At 42.8% G+C, this 25,944-nt stretch overlaps 1 protein-coding gene across 1 annotated transcript in view; it reads right to left on the reverse strand.

The window, feature by feature from the left end:
• Positions 1-24,877, reverse strand: part of FAM49B (family with sequence similarity 49 member B) — a 72,098-nt gene extending 47,221 nt beyond the window's left edge. Inside the window, 2 exon segments of the mRNA XM_021386315.1 lie at positions 24,445-24,508; positions 24,510-24,877. Coding sequence (XP_021241990.1) covers positions 24,445-24,508; positions 24,510-24,862 — 417 coding nt within the window. The 5' untranslated portion in view covers positions 24,863-24,877.

Consider the following 25,944-nt stretch of genomic DNA (forward strand, 5'->3'; position numbering starts at 1 on the left):
AGGCTAGAAGTGAGGACTTTCCCATGCCATAAAAATTCCTTCTCACCAGGCTGTGCTCAGCCTTTCCTGGATCCACCCCTCCAACCTCTATTTGCAAAGCGCCCCAGCTCCAGCTGAGCGAGGCACCCGCCTGGCTCACACATCAACATTGACTTCAGGACTCTGCAAACAAATTAGAGTTAGGCTTCCCATGTGCTACAGTCAGCAGGTAACTATGCAAAAGAGCCTGCCTCCTTTGCATTAGGCGCAATTTAAGAACCCTTACTATTGAAAGCAGGTAGCAGGGGATAGAGAACATACTCTGAAGCCCTGGAGCTGGATATCTGATCGGTATATCCTTTTTTTCCTGTTTCCTAATCATCTGGATTTAGACAAGCTTGTTAGTCTACAGAAAACCAGGCATTACTTCAAGCTCTTAGCCATGTTTACAAACCTAACTTTCTCTACCCGATGTTTAAGTAGTCCAGGCTCTTAGCCCAGGTGGTCTGAATGATGTTTTTAGGGTTCAATATTTAATTTTTTTTTTTTTTAAAAGATACCACAGTGCTTCTGTTTGCAACCTTGAGTAGGAAGTCTCACTCCCAGAAAGCTGTTGACAGACTGTCTCAGCTTTTACATCCGCTTCTCACTAGACATTAAAAGCAAGTGGACTCCTATGCTACACAGGAAATCTGATGAACTTTAAGCCGTTCTTACACTCTCACATCCTCCCAAAACTTCAGTCTGTATCTACAGACTAAAGGACCTTTGTTGAAATCATAGTTGGAGGAGCTATCATCTTCAGAGGCTTCAACCCACCTTTCCTCCATATGATACATATGTTACAACCTAGGTCAGTACAGGAGTTCTACACTTTTTCTACACAGTTTTGTACTGGAGTTAAAAAAAAAGTATATGAGGACAATTCTCCTGCAGAAGCGAAACACCAGCATTCAAATGGTCACATGCGTTCTACAGGCTGCAATAAGGGAGTCAGCTCATCTTTTCCAAATCAGACCATCTCTGGAATAGCACATAAGTAGAAAAAAATCTACTTTTGTTTACAGACTGGTCAAACCATAAGTTTTGTTGCTACTGTAAGGCTAGAAATACTTGTTTCAAGATTAATACCTTCTAGGGTACAGAGCTCTTCGTGGGGAAACGCAGTAAAAAACCAGAAGTTAAATACACACAGGAAAGAAAGGTACTTTACCTAATAAAATTCATGTTGGAGAGTCAAGCCCAGCAAACATTTTGGTAGATGCAAAGTTGCTACATGTAACTAAGAGAGCAACAAGAGACCTACAGCTCCTCTGCATCTACTTACCATTACTTTTCCAAGTGGATGCAAGCACATACAACAAGACTATACTCTGTACAAGCACTGTGTCCACTTACAGGACCATGCATTTCAAGACTTAACGGACTGACAGGAATAAATGGCACTAATCATGCATAACTAGACTTGAATTTAAAAATGCCTAACTTTTGCAGTTTCCAAATTTACATCAGGGACTTCATCTGCAAAGTGCTTTAAAGCCATGTGACAAGTGAGCTGCTCTATAGGTGAAATGTGCCCTAGGCAGCTCCAACATGAGAAACCCATAGGGCCCTTACCCACATTACCAACCAGAGGAGAGGCGGTACCGCATATGAGCCAGCGTCCAACCCAACAACAGGCACAGCCTCTCAAGCTCTTCAGAAGCTCGGTGTCTAGAGGAGTGTTGCTTGTATTGTGCAACACACGCCCAGAAGCAAGCTCCAGCTTGGCAAGAGGTGCAAACAGAAGTGTGCACATGCACCGTACATGAATACCTTCTAGGAAGAAACTGGATCTGTCATGTGGTGCTGTGTACTCATCTGCTCAAGGACTCTGATTCAGTGCCTGCAGAGCTGTACAAGGACTATGATTCAGTGCCTACAGGGTGTGTTGGATTTGGTACAGCTGCACTGATTAAATGTACACAACAGACATGCCTGGCTGCTGACAGGGAAGGGCTACACACACGCAGTTAAGAGCGCTCAGAGAAGTCAAATCGTGCTATATAGCCAGCTCTCTTTGCCTTCAGATTCATTCAGTGCAACTACAGAAATCTTCTGTTTTTTTTTTTTGTTGTTGTTTTGTTTGTTTGTTTTTTTTTAAACGGAGCCTCAGAACAAATGAAACTTGTTAACTTCCACGATAGGCAGGATTTAGCTCAAGGCTTGTCACGCCTAGCATGGGATAGCACAAACATTACCTACTAGGGAATTATGTGCGTTGCCATTCACGGACTCATGCAATTCATCAGAGACATCTCACGTGGCACAGACGCTGCAAAAGAACTGGGTGATTTACTGGTGATCCTCCGGCAGAACTTCCTATAGCAGGAACTTTCTGACACAGCAGACGTTTGCCACCAGTCTCAAACTATTAGAATACGACACAAACAAGACAGAGGAAGCGAAGAGATACACATAACTATAGATCTCATTAATAAGATATGCTTGTCACTGGGCCTAAGCTAGAAAATTACTTTAGCATTATGGTACTGTCACAAGCATCACAGAAAAACTAGAACAAGGAAGCTGACTTTACAAGAGCAATGTCAAATCACTTTGGCCAATGAAGTGCCTTTTAGCAGCTTTCTTCAGTCTTTCAATAAATACGGCTTTCACAGATTTAGAAATATTTTGATTTTGCTTCGTCTCTTATCATCCAAATATAGAAATGGATGCTGGCCTTCTGGGCCTGTATCTCCCGTATCTACCGGGTAATACGGTTATATACTTAAAAACACAAATATCGGCAAAAGTAGTATTAAAATTTGACTAATATCTACCAGGTCTAAGAGAAGGAAAGGTTTTCACTTGGCTACACTTTCAGTCAATGTATAATTGCAGAGGAAAATAAAGAGGTTTTCACAGATAATTGTTAATCTTGCTTCTATCTTTCAGATACCTTGTTTTTAGGAGCCACTGAACTCCAGAAACTAAGAGCACAGTAACTAGACAAAATGCACGTTGATAATTTGGTTAAAACTTTTCCATTGCTTTCAGGTAATTACCACTGCTGCACCTGCCACCCGCAGTGAGGCTAATGTACAACACCAAGCATCGCAGGACTTCAGTTAAGTCTTGGAACTCTGCTACAGCAGAAAGACGCTGGCACAGGTAAAATCGGACACATCTGGAAGGGGCTAAGCACAGAACAGGCCGTTTGCTGACCCTTCAGAGAGCCACTGAGGATACATCGCACGAAGCACGCACACAGGGTAACTCTGAGATCTCTCTCCTACTTCACGTTATAAGAAACAAGGTACTGAAACAGCACAGCTCCAAAAATAAGATTCTGCGTTTCTATTTTGCTACAAGCATTCAGGTGAACTCTCACGCCTCAACATGAAAAATAACAGGAAACCTAACCTGAGATTACAAATAAACATTAAAAAATACAAACGAACATATTACATACAACATACATGAAAAAAAAAACAAGTTTCATCTAGGTCAACCACTACAACACTGGTGGTGGTTGTTGGATTATTAGAGGAGTGCCTTAAAATGTTAAAAAGTAATTGAAAACTAACATTAAAAACTTTTATTAGGACAAATTTCTAAGATCAAGAATGAATGCAAAAGTACAATTTTAATTTTACTAGGTGTATCACCAATACTAAAAACCATATATAAATGAAATTGCTCCATGGGCAAGCCCTAGATTTAAAGATAAGTTTGTGTAAATGTTGAGCAAGACTCAAACCGTGAACAGGATCCACCGCCTGCACCCTTTCCTGTATACCACAAGCCTGAAGAATGAACCACCCCTAAAAACACAACCAACTTCTTGGCCTTGTGGTCATCCAGAGCACAGTCAGGGCTCACGAACATCAAGCTTACAACAACCAAGAGCACAGCAGTACAACGACAGAAGTTACTGAGCAGTTCATAGAAATGTGGCAGTGTTCTCAAGATCGCAAGCAGTCAAGGAACCTGGCAGGAAAATAAAGCAGTCTCTCGCTAACCCTAGGGTCCATGCTGTGATCCTAATAGATGGCAGAGGCCATCAGCTGCTGCACTTTCTTTGCTGACTTTGAGATCAGCAAATGAAGTGCATATTCCATTCCTGCAAGTAACTTCCAAAGCAGCACCTTAAGGCATAGAATTTTCCCTGGATGGCATTGTGTCCTACTAACACTGGAAAGGAGCACCACACAGGAAGGCCACTGATGAGAACTGAACTAACTCATGTGAGTTGTAGGAAACGCCTGTGTTTGTCAGGCAGCTTCTCAAGCCTCATTCACTGCTTCTGCACAGCTACAGCACCAGGAAAGCAACCCACAAGTGGAAGCTCAACTACGAGGAGGCAGCTTCATTATTGCCATAAATTCCACTGTACACATTCATAACTTTGATTATCATAAGAAATGTCACAAACAATATTTTACAGACGCTTGGTTTCTGCAACTGAGCACACTGCTGGAAACGCCAAAGAGATGCATCAGCACTAACTTACCTCAAGGACCACTGTTCTGAAAAGGCACAGCAGGGTAGGGCTGAGCTAACAAGACACTTAGTGGGGAAAAAAAACCACCAACTGTTCTACTAGCCAGCAAGAGCTGCTGCCCAAAGGAGTGCCTCAACCTTTTTTCCAGCTGCAGCTCTTTCCTACTCTGTCATAAGCCCATATGCTGTAAAGCCAAAGGTAGAATTACTGATCTCATTTTCTTTTAGACTTCTGTGTCTCTGGTCAGAGCAGCTGAATGGCAAACAGGTCACCATTCAGCACCCCACTTCAAGAAAAATTACGTCCCATTTACGCATAAGGAAATGGAAATTTGAGAGAAACACGAAACAAGAAGAAGCACTCAAGTCCAGAGAGGGGCACAAAAAGAAGAGACAGACACACGGACCTCCTGATAGATACACCTTGATGTACAGACAGAGATACCGTGATCTGCTCTACTTTTCCGAATGCTTCTGTTGTTGGAACGGTTTTCAATGTGGAGTCACAGCACCTGACAGTATCCTGGAGTTCCACAAAGGCGCTGTCACACAAGAGCTGGAAAACTTTCCATTAAAATTGAATTAATATTTCACGATACCAATTTTAATGAAATGCCAGTTTAGTCCTGTGTTTTGCTAAGTGAATAAATTGCTTGAAAGGCATACTAGTTTTGTATCTTACAACATCTTATGCATTTCCAATGGAGAGAAAGAAACAACCCTGAACAAATCTGTGTCAAGACACAGTTGTTCAGGGCTGTTTCTTCTTTACTCTACATTTCACTCAGCCATATCAGTAACTTCCACAAGCTGACAGAAACACGTTCTACAAGGGAACATAACAACAGTTTGGTGTTTTCATCAGAATTTATAACTGCAATTCATCACAACTGAAGAGCTCCCTCCAAGTTTTTTTTTAATGATAAAATATTTTGATAGCTTATGAGTTAACAACAGTTCTCAGTGATTTTGTGTCGCCGTTCTCCAGTCTGTCAAGAGCAAATTTTATCTATCATCAAGCTGCACACTTGCCCTTACCATGCCCCTCTGATGTACAAGCATTGTTATCAGAAATACTCCTATCACTAAGGCATTCAGAAGTGTTGCAACAGTTCAAAGTTGCAGTTATAAACAATCTTGGCATACAAATTTGTAGCTTTCAGTCTTTTCTTTCACTTGCACTCGTGCTGAAGAATAAAAGCTTATTTCTGTCCTGTGTACTCTAAGCTTAAAATGCTGAGTATTTTAAGAAAAAATGAGCACTTCTGAAGTAATTGATCTTTAAGACTTTGTTTCTGCTTTCAAAAAACTCTAACCAAGTGCATTTTTCCCCATTTACAAAATAGATACTCTAAGAGTTTACTAAAATAGACAGTTACTGTAATTTTGAGAAACCAAAATCTGTCCACACATACAGCCTTGGTTGTTTTTTTTCCTCCATTTGTGGAAGCAGAGCACAAGCAGTCCCAGATGCAGCAATTCTGAGCATGCATGTACAAGTAACAGCCACCTAAACCCAATAATTTCCACCCTTGTTATTTGGAAATCAGTGAGCACCAATAAAGCTGCCAAGAAACCCAAGCCACAAGGCTGGCTTTAGTTTGGAAAGACAAGCAAAAACAAATGGACAAGAAAACCCAACCCAAACAAACCTGCCCCTGAATTATTTGAAGTGATCAGGCCAAAATAACACAATTTTGGGAGAAATCTGTGTACTGAAGCTTCACACTTTACACCAAGGCCTTGTCCAAAGTTTCAGGAACAAATCAGTCAAATGACCGATGAAGTCAACATGGAGCTTACCCAAGGCATTATGGAAGAACAAAGAGGTAAGTGCAATTACCAGCCTTGCTCTTATAAATCCTCAAACTCGGACCCATTTAAAACATTATGTTATACAGCTGGACTGTGCTAAAAGTGAAATGCCTTCTTCTGTTACTTTGCTAAAAGAGGATGTTACTACCTACTATCTACTCCTTCGGTCCAGATTAATCTGCTTCTGTTTTAGAACACTGGTTATTCACACAGTCTCCATATAGCTATATTCATAAAGAATTGCAGAGAAGTATTCTTTACTGGTAGGGAGATCTTGGCAGATAGTTCCTTTCCACAAGTAAAGAGAGATGAAAAATAATCAAGGAATGCCACTGCAGATGCTTTTAATGTTGAGGTGGCATATGAACTATGAAAGCAATCTTCTGTGTATATGAACACCACTAATTAGCAAAAGGTTTAATGAAATACCTCCTCAGAGCTGAGGGGAATCTCCATGCAAAGAACAGGACTGAAAAACAAGAAAATGGTATAAATGCACAGAATTGAAAGGCAGGTATCAAGGCCATCGGTCCCATCTTACTTCTGAATTCACACTGACAGTGGAATTGCTTGTGACAGAGATCACAGGATCAGACTTCTCTCCTAACTTTTATGTAACTCATTTGCCTTCACAGCCCCGAAGGGAAGAGAGCCTTTAATAGGCATTTGCAAGACACTAAGCAGTTCCTTGTTTAAAGCTGTTCTGTTATCAGACCCGAAACCACCTGTTTCCACTCCCCACAGAAAAAAAAAAAAAACAGTTGGCCAAAATCACCAACTTCTAAAAAAATTAACCATCTAAAAGCCAGAATGATGCTGGAATTGCCTAAGACAGCTGTAGACGTAACCCTTTCAAGTCTCTCATTTACCAAAACTGGATTGTTAAGAATTATTGTTGCTTCTACGTTGGTCTGATATTGTCAGAAACCTTGAGAAACACAGACCTAAAAATATTGTTATGTTAATTTGCAACTTAAAAACTAAAAAACCTTGAGAAGAATTGCTAGAAACATTTAAGTTTAGAACAACCGGACAGTGATGGTGGCATGAGCTAATACCAACCACCTTATCACTCATCCTCATTATTTTCCCAGGGAGACAGGAAGACGCACATTTTATTGCTGTAGAACACAAGAAGGTTAGTTGTAAGAATTAGCAGGAAATTAAAAGAAATAACTTGATAAGAATTTGGGGGGGGGGGGGGGGGGTGCAGGTTGTTATACCAGGAAAACAGACAGAACTTTTTTGTTAGAATAGGATTGTAACCAGTTCCAGTAAAGCAGGGGTGGTTACAGGTCCAGTAGTACTCTGCCTTTTTACTGAAGCCAAGCTCTCGCCGGCTTCTTGAAGAACATGGCATAACGCACGAGTCCTGCCTGTCAAGCATTCTTGCACAGCTTAATATCTGTGTACACTTAGAGCTTCTCTTCGTCTTTACCATGAAAATAATCTCAGCTTTCTTGTTAGCAACTTTCATCAGCCCCTTTTCATTTGAAAGGCTTTACCATTCATACAAATAGCCATGCTTCAGAGTAACCTCACTCGCAGGAACACTGCAGCCCTGAACTCACAACGCATGACTGCCAGTCAACACATCACCATTACACACACTCAAAGAGACTTCTGTTTAAATATACATACTCAATTCAACACAGTTCCTCACAGCTCCTAAGTATAAATAAGATCTCTCCTATTCACCTTGTCCTTTAAACACTGTAATAGCACCAAGACTGTAAATTCCCTGAAGTTCCTCAGATGGTACGGTTGCACCAGCAGGAACACCAAGCTCACACAGTGAGATTGCCTTATCTTCTGAGTTTCCAGACCAGAGATTTATCGTCAGCTAGTAATTTTACTCATTTAAAAGCCTTCCGGTCTATCTCCCACATTATATCCCTAGTTAATGTAACTTCCAGCTATATCATAGAAAGAAAATACTGTCTGTTCTCATGAGATAGATCCAATTCAACAATGTTTAATGAACACTGAGATACACAAGAGGAAAAACATAGTATGACAGTACACAGAGAAAGAATTTGCTGAAATATGTAGAACTAAAAAATATTTTACCAGGCACCACTTGTAGCACTGTCAACTACTTCAACAGGAGCTAGCACAACAGCCTGCTGCACAGTAGACTGCATATAAGTGCAGCCATGCCCTACTCATCTTAATACGCACAAAAAGCTCCTGCTTGGCAGCCAACATTCTTTTAAGCTATAAAAACTGTTATTAACAGCTATTTTTTCAACCAGATTACTGTTTTGGTTACTCATACAATTTATGCCAGTGTTAAACTAAGATGCAGTTTAGGGTTTGGTCTGGGTTTCTTTGTGAACATGAAACCACTACAAAGATAAGCTACTCAATCATCGTTAAATTAAGCAGTTTGCCAGAATTAACTATGGAGGTCAGTACTCATCTCCAGTTCGCTCTGAGGCAGCAGGACAGTAAAACATCTTAATGACCACAGTGCAGAGGCAAGCACAGTTGGAACAGATTTCCGACGGGATTAGAAGCATAGCACCATTTTAAATCAGATCTGAATCTGAAAGAATGCACAGTTTAACCTCCCAGCAGGTCTCATTTACTAATACAAAATGCAAGTCATTAAAACTCTTGGATCTTCAGGATATCCTTTTCCCACTAACTGCCAGCATCACTTATGGCTACAGTTTCCAGCTATGCCACTTACACCAACAGCACAGAAAACAAGAAGCAGAATTAGCGTGTGCAGCAGAGTTCAACTCTGGCTTACTTCAGTACATCTTACTGCCTTTCGATGTCCTTCCCGTTAGGACAAAGTGTTCACAGACTTTAGTCAGAGAAAGGTTAAGTTCATTTTGATTTAGTTGTATTGGCATATTCAACTACGTGTTCATTAAACTGATCCCCCCTTTCTGACACTAAAGGAGCCTAGAAGGCACATCAGTGACTAAAACACACTGAACCACATCGCACTTTTCTAGGTTGATCTGCTGATTCTGATGACCTACTCACCCTTAGCAAAACCAGACGGAAACTAGTGATTCAGACTAGGAGCGATGAAAGTTTGCAAATTCAAATCACCATCCTATAAAAACTCCTTAAAACAAGCTTTCCCAAGCCACCACTTACTGCTGAGAGGCACCCTAAACTACACGTAGGGCTAGTAGCTTTGGGAAGACATAAAGCCACCGAAGTAACTTAAAAAAAAATCTGTGACGCAGTATTTGAATAAAAACAAGAATCACTTCAACAAAACCAATCTGAACCAAGCCTGCTAGAAGTAATGTCTCATTTTCAACCAGCAAAATAATTCCAGTTTCGTGCAGACAGTATCAACAATTGAGCTTTACAGTATTCATGAAAGGGGAAGAAAAGCAGAGTGTTAGCACTGGAAAGTAACCACCCAATAAGCCATGTGTTATCTTCAAACTAAGCAGAATTGTACAATTCCAGACAAAACAAGACTGTTTAATGCTGAATAACATTAAGAACAGCTCTCTGAAAGCTGCTGTAGCTGCTAATCGGCAACTACGTCCTTCCTGCCCCCACCCCTGCCTCGGCACTATGGGCTTTGCATGAAGTAGAGAGAGAATTTTTCCCCTCCATTCAGCAGGTTAATTCGAGCTTCTGCTGAATGCAGTAGCAACAAGACTAAAGGAAGCCTAATTTCATCACAAAGTTTGGATTTGCGGAGCAAGAGATGCTAGCTAGTAGACAAATGAAAGCCCTGTGAGGAAAAAAAAAAAAGAAAGATATGTATCTGTATATAAACAGCCCCACATCGGTAGCTTTGCAAAGCCCCTCACACACAAGACAGTGGAAAGTGAATAACCCTTTGGCATCTTTACTAACAAGGAGACTACTACAGAGGGATACTTAATTCTGATTTAGGACACCTCTGGAAGCAGCTCTCAAGGCAAAGGGTTTCATACCCAGTGCACTTTATCAAGGCAAGGCAGGTTTCCCTCCTATGTTATTTTTTGGTGTTAAAATGAAACCTCACAATTGATATCACAACCAGCACTAACTTCAAATACAGTGATTTCCAGCACTGCCAAGAGAACAAGTAGTGAAGCGCTCTTATTTTTACAGAAGTTATAAATACAGCATCACTTAAAGATGAGTATCTTCTTCTTACTTGAAGGATTTTTTTTTTTTTTTAAACCTAAAATAATCTTTGGTTTCATATTTGCTAAAAACAAAGGACAAACCCAAGTCCTTAACTTTAAAGAGAAAGTTAAAGGATTTTTATATTGCAGCACAATCCTGCCATTGAACTTGGACAACTATCAACGACACTCACATTGATAGAGCCCAGATGAGGGTTTTCTGGCAAGGGAACAACAGACCAAATGATTCACACCAAATGTCCACCTAGCCCAACAGCAGGTATTTAACAAAAGATCCTTATTACTCTCTCAAAGGTAGTTAAAAGACTTTTTGGACCAGAAGTTGTATCTGCCTACTGAATAGCTAGGAACATCTTCAGACTCTTCAGCCAACACCGACAGCAAGTGCCAAAGTTAAATTAGTTACTGCGTAAAAAAAAAAAGTCTAATTTATTTTAAACCTACTGCCTGATAACTGGATGTCAGCTTCACGTTCCATGAAGAGCTATTCATTCCCCATTAGCTTGAGCCATGTTATTTATTTTATATACCTTTATCACATTACCTCTCAAGTGCCTTGAAATCAAAGCCTAAGGTAAGTGGGTTAGTACCCTATCTCTTATGTTTCAACATTTTAAACGGTTTTCAACATCAACTCGGTCTATGATTAGATTTTATTGAAAGCAGGCACATATTCTAATTCACTAGCCAAGAAACTAGGTCAGCCATTTTCTGAACACCACACAGACTCTCTACAAAAGAAAAAGCTGATGATGGTACAGTAGTGCACTTTTAGTGAAGCCCCTCTTCTGCCACTTACTCCCTTCCCATCTCTGCTTTCCTGAAGCTCTCTCTCTTCACTTCGTCTATTCCTTAAAGAACAAACTTGTCAAGCACCAAAGCAGATGAAGAATAAGCTCATAGGGTCAAAGTCCTGTATCAGCCATTCAATCGTATCACAACTTCGTTTGCACACCAAAATATTGGGCATTCCCACTTTCCTCAGCTGCACTGAATGCTAAGAGGGCTGTTTGCACGGTCGTGCAAGCTTCTTCCCTGCTTGGAAGAGCTACCAGTTGTGCTTTAGAAATAACTAAAATTCTGCCTCCAACAGACAACTTCAGGTGGCAGTGTTAAAGGCAGTTCAGAGACTGACCAATGCTTAGCAAGACTTCCTTGGTCCAGCTTGAGGAGCCATGTTCTGAAAAACAGCAACATTAGTTCAGCTTGTTACTGGCATATGCTATGCATGAAAATCCACTTCACACCTTGCCCAAGGAGCTGGTAGAGCTAATGCTCCAAAGTCACCAGGGTGTTGGGCTTTTTTATTATTTGGGATTTTACTGGTTTCTTCATTGTAAAGCTGCACTTCAGAACACCATTCACTGTGTACAGACCTGCAAATGAAAGTGATTTAGAACTCTATGAAGAAGCAGAGCTAGTGCCATTGCTGCCCTCCTGTCCACAGCTCGCCTGCTTGCTGACGTGTCAGCTGAACTGGATCAACCATCTCTGGCTCCTATCTGACAGCGAGCAGGGTTCACGGCACCCTGTGGTGTGTGTGGAGCGGGGGAACAGGCCTCCAGGCTCCTACAGACTCAAATGGTTTAAATGAAGGGGGGGAGATGCTTTTTGTTTTATTTGCATGCAAGATGGCGTTAACAGCTACGTCTTTTTCATAAAGCCAAGACCATCCACACAGCTATGCTTTCCTTATTTCCCATGAGCAGTTTCACATTTTTTAGCAACAATACTGAGCCCTCTGCAAAGGTCTGCTGTAAGCTCAGAACAGGAGAACAGCTACATTTCATTCTTCCTTCCTTCAGTAAAGTTGAGTCACATCCTTAGGTCTCCTTTTAGAAAGCTAACAAACCATGCTGAAAGAAAAAAATATCTTTAATGGAAAAGCTTCACATTCAAGAGAGCACAGCACTGACACAGGCCACAGTTGAATTCCCTGGCTCATTTTCCACCATGACACAGACAGGAGGAGCGCACACCTTTTTTCTTATCAGAAGCAAAGCCTGCCCCTCTTCACAGACGGTTTCATCAAAGGATTTCACAGATAAATGAAAGGCTTTAACATTTATTAGGAGTGAATTAGTGCAAACCCATTCCTTCTAATTACTTTGTTAAAAACAATCCTCATGTATAGAAGAAAGCGGGAAGTTCAACTACCACAACAGAATGCCTTTCGAAAGAGCAAGTTCAGTATAAAATCAAGATATCCATTTGTTTCCTTCAGTTCCTCTAAAACTTCAGATAAAGTTTTTATCCTATTTTATTTTAAGCTGTGACTGCCAGCAGAAGAAACATTCCTTGCCTTGTTTCTTCCATTGCACCAACACAAACACACTGGGGTTAACATGGGTAGAGTCCCCTTGTTTGAAATTTGGACCAATTTCCCAAGTCAATTTGGAGCAGAGTAACCGGCACATGAACTGGGACAAGCAAAACTATTAAGTCAAAACAACTAAGTTTAAACCTTTGACGGCTACTTCTATTCATGCGATACACTGTTATAATTCATTTCATCAAACCAAAATGGACAGACCTCCTCAAATCATCTAAATAGTGTACTCGTATCATCAGAACAACTCAGCCTTTGGGATTCACCTTCCAATGAGTCAGCATACGGTCAACGAGACACACAAATTAATCACTTTCTTATAAATGTGATAGCTGGACAGAACTGATCCCATTACCAGGCAAACAGACAAGGCATTTCCATCCTTCCTGCTCTGGACAGGTTAAAGGCCCAGATGCACCACTTCACCCTCGGTACACACTCTGGTTTTCTGTAAACTGCACACAGATATAGATCAAACTGATACATGTAAATCAACCGTAATTGGCGCACGGCTCATTAAGCATGAGACAGTTCCGGGGCTGCAACTTTCAGAGGTATTTTCCAAATTTATTTCTCTGAAGTTATTAAACAACAATGCAGCACATTTAAAACAATGAGCACACTATTTCTATTTAAAGATGAAATCAGTGCCATTTTGCAAGGTACACAGTCAATTATTTGGAACAGGTGCTACAGTGAAGGAGGAAGTGATCACTCAGTTTCCTGTGCTGAGGACATGGCTACTCTGTTAGAGATCAACTTCCGCAAAAGTTCTCTCTTCATCATTACCCTACTGATCAAGAGTATATAAAAAAGCCGTCTAAACACTCAGGCCAACCACATTTCCAGAATTACTCCCATGTAACTCAGAACTTTGTTACTTCCTGATCTTCATAATGACAAAGAAGATCTGCATCTTTCAGCAAGTATTATCTACAGCCTGTGATAAACACTATTTATCCATGTTAATGAAAAAATAGGATACTGAATTTGCTTCTACTGCCATTAGAAAAGTTTGAGTTATTGACCTTGAAAATCAGTTTCAATGAAAAAGCAAAAATTATCTTTTTTTTTTTCCCCTGGAAGCACTGTTTTGGAAAGGATAAGAGTATCATAAACCCTACTCAGACCCAAAAGGAGCATCCGTCTGAAAACCAGACTCCTACAGGCACAGTCCGCCGCAATTACAAGTACTGAGAAACCCTGAGAACCACAGTGGAAAGGAAAAAGTCCCCTCCAGCTCAACACGCACAGACGTAACAGAACCCATCCGGCCTTCTGACCAGACCTGCCCTGTGTGAGGAGCCAAAGAGCAGACCCCAATGAGTACACTTCCATCTCCAAACCCGCGCGGTCAGAAGGTGGCAGAAATAAAATCAAAATGGAAAGGTCAAAGACAAAATTCAAACTATTTCCTTTTTCAGGCAGTTCTAGCCTCAGTTTTACAGAGCTGATTACAAGCATTAACAATGTCCAGTGAAGGAAGCGCCTGGAAAACAACCAGGCTTATCACACTACCGAACTAGCTACTGCAAGCAGCAGTTACTCCAAACATTTTGTTGCTAAGAATATAAAGAGGAGAACAAAGCAGAGAAAAGTGTGGCGGGTCAAAAGGAAAACACAAAGAATGTTCCCTATGCCAGACATTTCCTGAGGTACGAGCAAGAAGAACGTTCTAAATAAACGTCAAATAAAAGAGGATTAGAAAGGACAGAGCAATAAGAATGAAACTACCCAACCAGACATGAGACAAGTGCATGAAGCCTACCTTCCAGTTACTTCTATTTCACTGCCCACAAGCAGCACAGACTTCAAGTTTCCATTCTAAGATCATCCTGTAATAGCAGTCTCAGCAAGTTACAAAGCTCGGCACAGCTGACAGTAGTAATGAAGAGATGATGTTATGGACAATAACCAGTTGATGAAATAAAAAAAACACTTTTATTAGGTGCTCTCCTTCAGTGAAGGGCAGCAGATGGAGTGGAGGAACCAGAGCTCCGAGATCTCCTAAGGAAATGGGAAAAAAAGGAATGCCTTAACTAAGGCAGCTTTAAATCAAACAAAAACCAACACAAGAGCGTCCAAAGTATTTTGAAGAAATAGGTCATTTATAAAACACTATCCTAAATAAGAAAGATGACTATTCAGCCATCTAACAAGGATTTTATTCATTATCTTCATTTTTTTCCTCTGAACTTCTAAAGATGAACTGAAACACTAGCTTTCATTAACACTGAACACTGTGCTTCAAAGAAAAATATATTTAAGAATCACCATAAAGCAACAATCATGAGAAAAAAAAAATGTTACTAAAAGTACCTTGTGTTGTTACACGAAGTTTCTCCTGTTTACAAACACACCACAAAAATGAAACACTATCATTTGCTGAGAACAGCAGTTTACCAGGACTAAAGCAAGTATCTGTAGTTGTTTTTTTGTTTGCTGTTTGCTTTTCCAAAGCTCTGATTTAAAACCAGGAACTAGACCAATCCTAAGCACAACAACTGCGCTTTTCATTTTAAAGAAACCATTTGGCTTTGGTACTAGGACTGAAGATGATGCTCCCTAAGAGAGCTGAAGCTTTACAGTTGTGGAAATGAAAATACGAATTACTTGAAGGTATGAAGTGATTTTTAGTTCTTTTTCTGAACCTATTACATATACAACAACAAGCAGTACCGAATCATCACGGCAGTGGTGTAAATCTGACACACTGAAAATTGTACTTTATTGCAGTCAGTGTGTTTTATTTCCTAACAGCTGTCAGCAACGCACAGCGTGCTCTGGTGAGCGTACACACGCTTGTTCCCTGGCAAAACGGATCTGCCCTCAACAGATGGAACAAAAGCATAAGCGAAGCCTATATCAGTGGCATGGCAAGGCAGAGGCCTTAAAATCACTTAAGCATTTTGTCCAGCAATTAAAATATTAGTTTTCTAAAAATACACGTGGTTCTACATCAGCTCAGGTTTGTTTGGGCTCCAAACTGCCCTCCAGGAGTACTATATTAAGATATGGCTAACTATGCTGCACAGTATGTGGACACATATGCTAGTATGTGCGTGCATGTCTGATGCCTATGTATTTTTATCTATATGTATTTACATACACACAGAAAAATAGTTACTCTCCGTATATCTGTAAGATACCAAGTGTATTAGTTTATCGCATTCCCATCCTCTCTTGACGGATGGCTGCTGGGGTTTGTCTTTTTTTTTTAAAATGAAGTTTTATAATGACTGTACTTCCTCTTCTTTTTTTGGGCTGCTACTCCCAGCTCCTGCCTGACTCACCCACACGTAGCCATGCTTCAGCATGTTGCACTTCGTGTTCCTTTACCAAGTGCCACTACAATTCTTACTTGAACTGAAGATACTTAACCCGCATAAATCATCCACAGAAGTGAAGGTGGGTAGAGCTGACAGATCACATAACTAAGCACACAGAAAACCTGCATAAGGCCAGAAAACAGCACCCAAGGCTCTGATTGTTTAAAGTTTTTGTTTCTGTGCCCTTTACAAACATAAACATTACGTAAACATGAAAGTCCCTGTATTTGCTTGTCACATAGCCAGTATCACATCAGCAGCCAGCTGTGCTTCTGAAAAGCCCGGAGAACCATCTGAGTTTTCAGATCAAAACTACTCACGTGATCATTTCCTCCCTAACAGGGCACAGAAATTTCCATGCTGAAGACTCAAGATATTCATTGCCAGTGAACGCAAAGCTTTCAAGAGAAGCCTACAGCCAAAGTGCTCCTAGCCCTGCTAGCTGCAGCTATCGGCCAAACATTAACTGAACAAAAGCCAGCACAGTAGGCCTGGCAAGAAAAGGCAAAAAACCACAGCTCCATCAGAGAGGCTGCTGTTCTTTTCTTTACCCAGGAGTAAACTTTTTTTCCTCTCTTTAAAATACTATGCAGCTTTCTAACCAGGATAAGCTACATTCATAGTACTTATCTTAAGCAGAAGCTCCCCAGGCAAAACTGGATGATGAGTTAGTAGGAGGATCCAAAAAAGAATAGCAAAGGCGTTTTACCCTTCCTTCTAGTGACAGAATAAACAGATACGGCTCTTCTAAGAGAAACGTGAGAAGCCACAGGGCTCTACAAAACAGAAAGCGCTCGCAGTTCCTCCCTTCCCGTGGCTACATATAGCAGGGCTGCCTATCACATTAAACAGCTAAGCAGAGCAACGTGGAAGACTCAAACAACTGAACAATAAAAACAAGCTCATCCCTCCTTCCTCCACCACAGAGGAGAGAAAGGAATTGGTTACCCCAAATTCTGCTAATAAAGCTGCACTACCACCGTGACTTTGCCATACTGCCTGAATACTAACAGGTATCTTTTTACAGCACCTGAAAGTTTGACCCTTCAAGTTCGGCCCTAAAGCTGCGTGCCTAGGGTACAGCCCAGGAATGCAGGAAACAACGCTATCTGTATCCGTATCAAAAGTTTGTGGGAGTTACTAATACCAGGGTATGAGTTCTTGAGAGCCACACAATGTCAGAATTAATCCTTCCTCATTTCTCTGAGCAAGCAAATATCCACTTGCGGAAAAAATAATACTAGAAATAACTCTGCCTTTCTAGCAAAATGAAACAACCCCGTTCTGTGCCACAACAATCTACAAGACTTCGCTCACTGCCACATTCTCCAACTCAGTTACAGTGGCTATAAGTCCAAAGGAACAAAAAAGTCTTAAAATGGAATCACAGCAAGAAAACAGCAGCAAATCTGATAGCAATGTGGCTGTAATATGTAAACTATTCTAAAAGGGCTCAGGTTCCAGTCATTTCTAGCCACGCATGCAGAACTATCTGAACTTCTCTTCTTCTTGCCTTTGCTCATGTGTAAAATAGGAAGCAAACCACTTCCTCATCTCACCAGGCCATTCCGGTAACAAATAACCATACAGAAAACAGCACCAGACTATCCAGAGAAAATTAATTACATTTCTGGAGCAAGATTTTATGAGAATATGACAAGATACTCAAGGACAGAACAAAATGAGCATTAGCCACGTTGTCCTCGGGGGTTAAGCAGGGGTCCTAACTGAAGCAATAGAAACAGTTGCGTAACCAAGGCTGCCTTCTGAGTACTCTATCCCCAACCTCACAGAAAAAAATACAGATATATACCCATAACTAGGAGATGAATGCAGTCAATCCGTCCTTGTAGCTAAGTGGCACGTGAATGGGATCAGAACCATATGCTCCCTGCACTGGTTTCTATCACTTCACCACATATGAGGCTGAAGTGGTGAAGACATGCCATCTACCAATGGTAGGAGAGAAGACTCAGATGTTCTATTTAACTGTTGTCCATTCCCTACAGCTTTTCTGACCCTAGTTTTTCTCCCAAGATATCCTTGTCCAAGAGACCCAAATCTCTCTTGCTTCTCCCGTCAACTCTTCTCTTCCCGTATTTTCTTTGTCCAGCAATTCCCTGTTTCCCTTGATGACCCCAGGCTGCTGAGAGACAGATTAGCATCTCCTACACACCCCCTCAGGCAGTGCCTCACTGACAGCCGTCACACAGCCCACCAGCTCCCAACTCTTTCTCTCCACTACCTTTTGAACAAGTTGTCCCCACTCAGTCCCAGACTCCAGTTCTCACTTTTTCCTACTTTCAGCTCAAAATAAGCTGCTCCTTCTCCTAGCTTACTGCTAACACTCCTCACCTCAGACACAATCCCCATCCAAGCTCTTTTTTTCCCCCCATATTGCTTGACTGGACCAACATTTATTAGAATATGAGTTTTCATGGGACTGTAACGGAGTCAAAACGAGGCATATTCTGTACTAGGAAGGGGAAGAGGAGCAAAGCAAGAGACACAAATCCTGCAAAAACACCCTGCTGCAGGCACACCAGAGCTGTTTGAAGAGCTGTCAAAAAATTTCAAGAATACAGTTAGAACATCTGTTCCCAAGTCTCACATTTGGCAGCTACTGAAGTACTTTGACTGAAATTCTTTTGAACACCTGACACAATATTAACATCAATATATAACAGTATTTGCTCAAAGTCTTAATCAATAGCATATTATGCTGCCATTTCCTAGATGTTACTGCCAGTCTCACCTGCAACAATTACCTCCTGGGACACAACTCTACCCCACACTTATTAAGAAGTACTAGAAGATTCTCTAGGACAAGCCTGAATGTTGCTAAAACCAGAAATTTCTGGAAAGAAAACAACTTTTGATTTGTTCGGATGCTTGAAAGTTCTTGGAATATCATCCTCTAAACTTCAGGCTAGGAGATACCAACTAGGTCACATTATCCTGGTACTACTGCTAAGAGATGGGTTCAGTTCTGAACGCTGAGATGCAAAGGTAAGCCCTGCTAAAGCAGGGGAAGTACTACTTCAGCGTTCTCGAGAGTACAATTTCAGTCAGTTGCATGTGAGCACAAAAGCACCCAGTGTAATAAACCACAAAACTATTATTACAATGCAATTGGCTGTTTGACTGACAAACATCTTTTCACAAAACACAAGCAGGAAATCCGAACACAAAATCAATTCAATACTGTTGACTATCAGTCACCATACAATGCTCTGTCTTGTCCATATGATCCTCATCTATGCAAGAGGTCAGCAATTTTACCTTCAAGATGAACCTTCATAAAGTCTAGTGGTTACATATTTCACTTCCACATTAAGGAACAGTTTCAAATAACCATATGCCTCAGCACATAAAAGGTGCAACAAAAAGAAATGAACTGGCTTTTCAAGCTCTTGCCCAGAACATGCTTTGTGAGAGCAAAATCTCTCAGGCAGACACTAAACAGAGAGGAAGGTTTGGTTTGTTTTTTAAGAAACAGATCTATGAATGTATTCTAGTCATTCTTTTATGTTCATTTCAGTCTATCGGTGCCTTTGAACAGACAGCCTAGAATTCAAAAAACTACACTTCTTGCACTAAGAAAAGATTAATCTTGTACATCAGCAGAAGCAAGCACCTCGTTGTCCAACACAAAGATTTCCTTGTGTGTGAGATGTTACCCTCTAGAGTGCTACAAATCCAAATAGAGAACCAGTAGTCTTCCAGTGCCACACCTGACTGGGAGCACACTCAATGACATCTGACTTCTGAAGTTATACAACTGCTAGATCCACTTGTCACAGAAACAGGGCTTACCAGTCAGCTAATTTACAACTCGGGCTCCTAGGAACTCATCTATTACCTTGTACAGCACACCAGAAGTTACTCACCCTAACGCTTCATTTAATTTAATCATCTAGCGCTGAAGGAGAACCAGAATTGCCTCCTGGCTGAATTTAAGAGGCTTTTGAACTGCTCCAGTTAAACAGAACTCGCTCACAGAGCAGCCTCGTGCTACCAGAGAATGGTTAAGTATGCAGGCGGATGTAAAAAGGGCTTTTAAGGATGTATCTAGGACAGCCTCCTGCCCCACTTCCTCATACATAAAATGACTGCTGGTACAGAACTTCTTTTGCCTGGTGGTCACCAATTCAGGTGGAGCATATGTTGATGAGAATCAGCCTTCCAGACCAACGTATTAACTCCTACAAGATGAGGCTTTAGGGTTTGGTGTGGGTGGCAGACAGAAGGCCTGTTTTGCAAGGCAGGCTATTTTAGTAAGTACAGCCACACCAAACTGAATGCACTCAATCTCGCAAGCTAAGCTGTCCCAGACCCAATTACTATTTGCATAGAGACCACCTGGGAATCCCAAGTGCTGCAGATCTATAAGCCAGAGCATCAGTCAAACACTTCGCAAATAAGACCACAAACCATAGTGTACTTCCACTAAAACAAGAGGAAAAAAAGCCTCCTATAGAAACATTATGAGAGGAAACCAGTTTTTATATACTTGGAGCTAGTACTTATTTCAGAGACGTTCAGTCTGATTTTTCCTACAGACCCATAATGATTCTGTGTAGCTGAAAAAACACTGACTTTGCTCAGTCACACGCTACTTCCCAAATGCAATATTAGAATTTAGGATGGAGCAAATGAAGTAGACGGAACTATTTCCTGAAACACATGAAACAGTGACAGAACACTAAAAAAAGAAGTCTGGTACCTCAAATCATTTTTAGAAGTCATAACTTCATGACTAATCTTTACATTTCTGGAGTTAACCAGAGATAAAAATCATTAAGCATTTAACTAAGACCGTATGATACAGTTGGCAGTAACAGCAAATGAAGAAGACAGCGTAAGCAAATGACAAAGGTTGGAAGAATGGAAGGACACTGTCAGCCTTTACCTCTTATCTATGACTGCCTCTGAACTACCTTGAAACTCAAGAGCAAAAGGCAGAACGCACCATTTTACTTTCACCTTTCAATTGCTTTGCCTGCAACTGGTTTCACTGTCTCCACAGTGAAGGTCTTCTCTGCGTGTCAGGCTTTCACATGACAGAGGAGACAAAATGATAGTTCTAAAAAGAAGAATGCAATTGAAACCACAGGAGACGGGGAACACAGGAGAAAGCGCTGTAACTAAAAATACTTCCAGCTTTACCTAGTCAATTCTAAAGCTATTCATTGTTTGTTGGTGGTTTCTGCTAAGCTCTGCTGTTTATATAATTGCAGTACTTCTACCTCCAATCGGCACTGGAACTGCAAACGTAAAACACCACCGATATAAGACAGCCTGTTACTCTCAGCAAATTTCAGACCACTTGAAACATTCTGCCAGCTGCAGCAGCCAGCTCATGGCACTCAGGAGAACATTCCTGAACCACAGAAGAGAAACTGAGGTGAATTTATAAAAGATCCTGAAATCGACAGCAATCAAACAAGCCACTGTCTCTGTACACATGAAGAGAAAGGTAGACTCGTATCAGAGGTGTTAAATTATCCAATGACAAGGAAAACCATATAAATACTCTTTACAGATTATGTATGCACGGATTAATATTAAAGAAAGACTTATAAAGATTAAATCAACGGTCCTTCCGCACAAGCGCTCTTGATACATGCACATTAATGGGTGTTGAAAAGATGTCAAGAGGTACAGACAACTGGTCACTGCTTACAGCTGCAAAACGCTCTGAAATTAATCTTACCCTGCCTGCCTGATTCACCACTTCCAGGTGCCAGGGCTATTACGTGCCAGCACTTAACTCCTTGTACCATCCCCTCATGGTCATCCCCTTGAAGCCATTCTGAGAGACCAAGGGGGACTCAGCCGGACCAGGACAACTCCCAGGAAGATCCCTCATCTCTGCATCCCAGCGCTAACCACAAGAGTGCACCGCTGCCACTCAAGCCTTGCGGAGATTCAGCACTTACGTTCACTTGGGCTTCACACCTTACCTGCAGCACGTTTTCTTAGCAACTAATACTCCAGGAGATGCAATTTCACAGCTTTGAAGATGTATTTTCATTATTTTTTCTAATAAATCTCATATTTATTTATAGTATACTTCAGGGTAGTTAACATGAGCTTTAAGAGTCAGGAGTGGCGCTTCTCAACTTAAACCTGTCAACATCAACGAGAACTCTTGCTGTAATTTCAAGAGAGCAAGCTTGCAGGAAGAGCAGGCAAAGGTGATAACCTTGACTTACTTTAGCACTATTACTTGAGAAGTAACAACAACCAGAACTCAGTGACTGCTAAAAAACAAATCTGACTTCTTGCATGTAAGTTTTACCTTTCCTTTATGATTGTTTCCATCCATGCCCCTAGCTGGCAGGCAACAACACAACAGTGCTGCAGGCAGCCTGCACATCTGTATTTTCCTAGAGCCAGCGTGGAGGGGAAAAAAACCTGCATTTACATTTACCGCATCTAAGCAGGTACAGAAGCCCAAAGTGGCCCCCTACACATTATTTTCCAAATGACAGACGTCTATTACCGTATCATTCAATAATGCAGTACTTAGCAACACAAATATTCCCCACCCTTCTGTCTCTTTATACAGGTGTCCAGTAAGCATCATTCAAGGCGTCTGTTTACAGACTTCTAATAAAGCTCCACATACCCTTCCCTGAACTACTTTAAGTACTGCATTCATTTCAAATTAATGCTTCTGCTAAGATGTATACTAGCTACCACTCTAGTTACATAGAGCCATAAGATATAATACTTTTTTTTAATATGCAGATGTTACAAAAATGATACAAAACTCAAGAGAAGGAACAGAACAGTTATGTTTGCAAGAACAGAGAGCCAGCTAACACCGTGTTTCTAGAGGGAGCCAGGCTCCTGCAGGAAAGGTTTCAAGCGAGGAGGCAGAGGATTTCAGAAGAGTCTTTCAATAATCACTCACCTCAGGTGGCCTCAGCTAAACTGCAAACAATGAGGAAAATCTAGAGCACCTGATGACAAATGGGAGTTACATAACACAAAGGCTCATATTCGTTCCTCACTTTCATACAATGGCAATGCTTCATGACAGAGGTATTTTAGAACTGATTCCGGGATTGTTTCCTTCTACTGTCCCTATTCTCTGACAGCTAATGTAGGCAAGAAGAAACCTCACAGTTTGACTTCAATAAAACGCTATCTACACTTCCACTAAAAGCTTCTGTTTCAATAATGCAGTGCTCTCTGTATGACAAACAAAAGCCATTCCTATTTCACAGAACAGTAGTGCTTTATTCACATCGTTCGGGTTTTTACCATTACCCTTACAACACAGAGTTGAAGATGTTTTTTGAAGCCCAGCAACGCGTCTCACTAGAACAATATACGTCAGGCTGCAACTGACAGGTCCGGTGCAGGTTCCAACTCTGACAGCAGAACCTCTGCTGTCCAATACCCCTACCTGCCACAGCCACTACAGAAAACACTCATTTACTGTATAGACACGACCCAAGGAATCGGCACAAGGAAATAAAACTGTGTAAAAAGGAAAAACAAAGAAGTTTGTGGAAAGCAAACTTTGCAGAATTGGTAATAGGGCAGACTGCTGTATTAGCCGCAACGTTCTCCAGGCTTAAGGATCAACACGTGTGTTGATGTGACACCTGTGTTTCCACTTTACACCATGAGAAAAATCAGAATGACGGACATAAGAGGTGAGACACTGCTATCACACCTGACAGAGCTGCCACACTGACATCCGTGTGCAGTGGAAGAGGAAAAGAGGAAAACTCCTCGTGAACTGCCACAGCCAGGAGGCTCCCGGTTTCTTTCTCTGGGATGTGCCTGTGAAGAAGGCTGTCGTATTTTACGACCACAAGAAGATATTACACCAGACTGCAAACTAACAAGACAGAACCGAGTTGCACACGCCTGTACTCCCGAATCAAAATTCAGACCAAATTACAACGTGATTCTATCAGCCGGTTAACGAACAGATGAGAATCACCTCTGAACCGCCGTATTCACCTCATCCCGCGGCGAGGCGGCGGCCGCCGTACCGCACCGGGGATACCCCGTCCCTACGGGAACCCGCCCCGGTGCGAGCGCTCCGCTCAGCGCACGGCCCGCCGCACGCGCGGGTGGGAGCCGCCGCACGCCCCCGCCGCAGGTTCCCCCGCCTCGGGTTCCCCCGCCGCGCCGCCGCTCCAGCCGCCCGCAGAGCCGGGCCGGCAGCCCCGGGGCCGCTCCTCGGACCGGCGGGACGGGCGCAGCCCCGAGAAGTTGCGGAGGAGCAACAGATGGGACGCGGCACCGTCCCCTCCGGGCCGCGGCGGGAACGTGCGGGAGGAGGGGGTCGCGCCGCCGAGGCTGAGAGGCGCGGAGGTTGCGGCGAGCCCGGCCCGCCCTCCCCGCACGCCGCCGCACTCACCGAGCCGCCCGGCGATGCGGACGGAGCCGGAGCCGCCGCCTCCCTGGGCCGGGCCGGGCCGGACCCCGCGCAGGGCAGGGGCGGATGGCGACAGCGCCGGAGCCGCCCGCGCTGAGGGGAGGGGGGAGGAGGGGGAGGGGGCGAGCTGCAAAGCACCACAGGGGACCGGCCGTGCGGGCGGGCGTGCAGTGACCCGGATGTACCGGCGGGGAGGAGCGCGGAGGGAGGGGCGGCATCCAGCAGGTGACTGCGCACGCGCGCCCGGCTGCCAGCGCACTGCGCATGCACCTGCTTTGACTCCGAGTGTCTCAGGCAGGGGCGGGGGAAGCGAAACAGGAGCGGGCGGGTGAGCCAGCCGGCCGTAGGTCGCGCTCCTTAAAGGGGCCGTCGGGCTGCAGCCCGTTATGGGGACAGCCATCTTCCTTACAGCTCCCGAGCTTTCTCTGTAGCTATCTAGGCTCCAAACCAAACCTGTGTGGGGGCCTGTAGGAACGAAGGGCATTCAGGGTATCCTAGCCAGGAGCCCTCTGCCAGGCCTCACCACCTCACAGCCTCCTGCTTGCAAGCACAAGGGACATATCTATCTATCTATCTATCTATCTATCTATCTATCTATCTATCTATCTATCCACACACGCATGTATTTATCCTGTCCATCCTGTGAGGTGGCTGCAGAAGCAGGAGGACTCCTGAGCTCACCCAGAGGTACAGCACAGCCCAGAAGGCCAACCGTATCCTGGGTTGCATCAAGAGAAGCATGACCAGCAGGTCGAAGGAGGTGATTCTGCCCCTCTACTCTGCTTCTGTGAGACCCCACCTGGAGTACTGCATCCAATTCTGGGGCTCCCAACACAAGAAGGACATGGAGCTGTTGGAGCAGGTCCAGAGGAGAAACATGAAGATGATCAGAGGGCTGGAGCATCTTCCCTACAAGGCCAGGCTGAGAGAGCTGGGGCTCTTCAGCCTGGAGAAGAGAAGGCTCCAAGGAGACTACAGCAGCCTTCCAGTACCTGAAGGAGGCCCACAGGAAAGCTGGAGAGGGACATTTTATAAGGGCAGGTAGTGACAGGATGAGAAGAAATGGTTTTAAATTGGAAAAGAGTAGATTTAGACTAGGTATTAGGAAGAAATTCTTTACTGTGAGGGTGATGAGACACTGGAACAGGTTGCCCGGCGAGGTTGTGGATGCCCCCTCCCTGGAAGCATTCAAGGCCAGGCTGGATGGGGCTTTGAGCAACCTGGTTTGGAGGGAGATGTCCCTGCCTATAGCAGCAGGTTGGAACTAGATGATCTTAAAGGTCCCTTCCAACCCAAACCATTCTATGATTCTATGAAATTTCAGCTGGGAGCACCTCAGCCCAGGCTTTTGGCCTCATGTGCGGAGAGACAGCCTCCAAGCCTGGTAACGGCCTTCCTGGGCTAAGGGTTAAAGCTTAACACCCTGAAACAAAAAGCCAGCAAGACATGCATCACACCTTAAGTCAGCTGTGTGGCTTGCTT

Source organism: Numida meleagris, chromosome 2 (assembly GCF_002078875.1).
Source record: "Numida meleagris isolate 19003 breed g44 Domestic line chromosome 2, NumMel1.0, whole genome shotgun sequence".
Taxonomy (NCBI): domain Eukaryota; kingdom Metazoa; phylum Chordata; class Aves; order Galliformes; family Numididae; genus Numida; species Numida meleagris.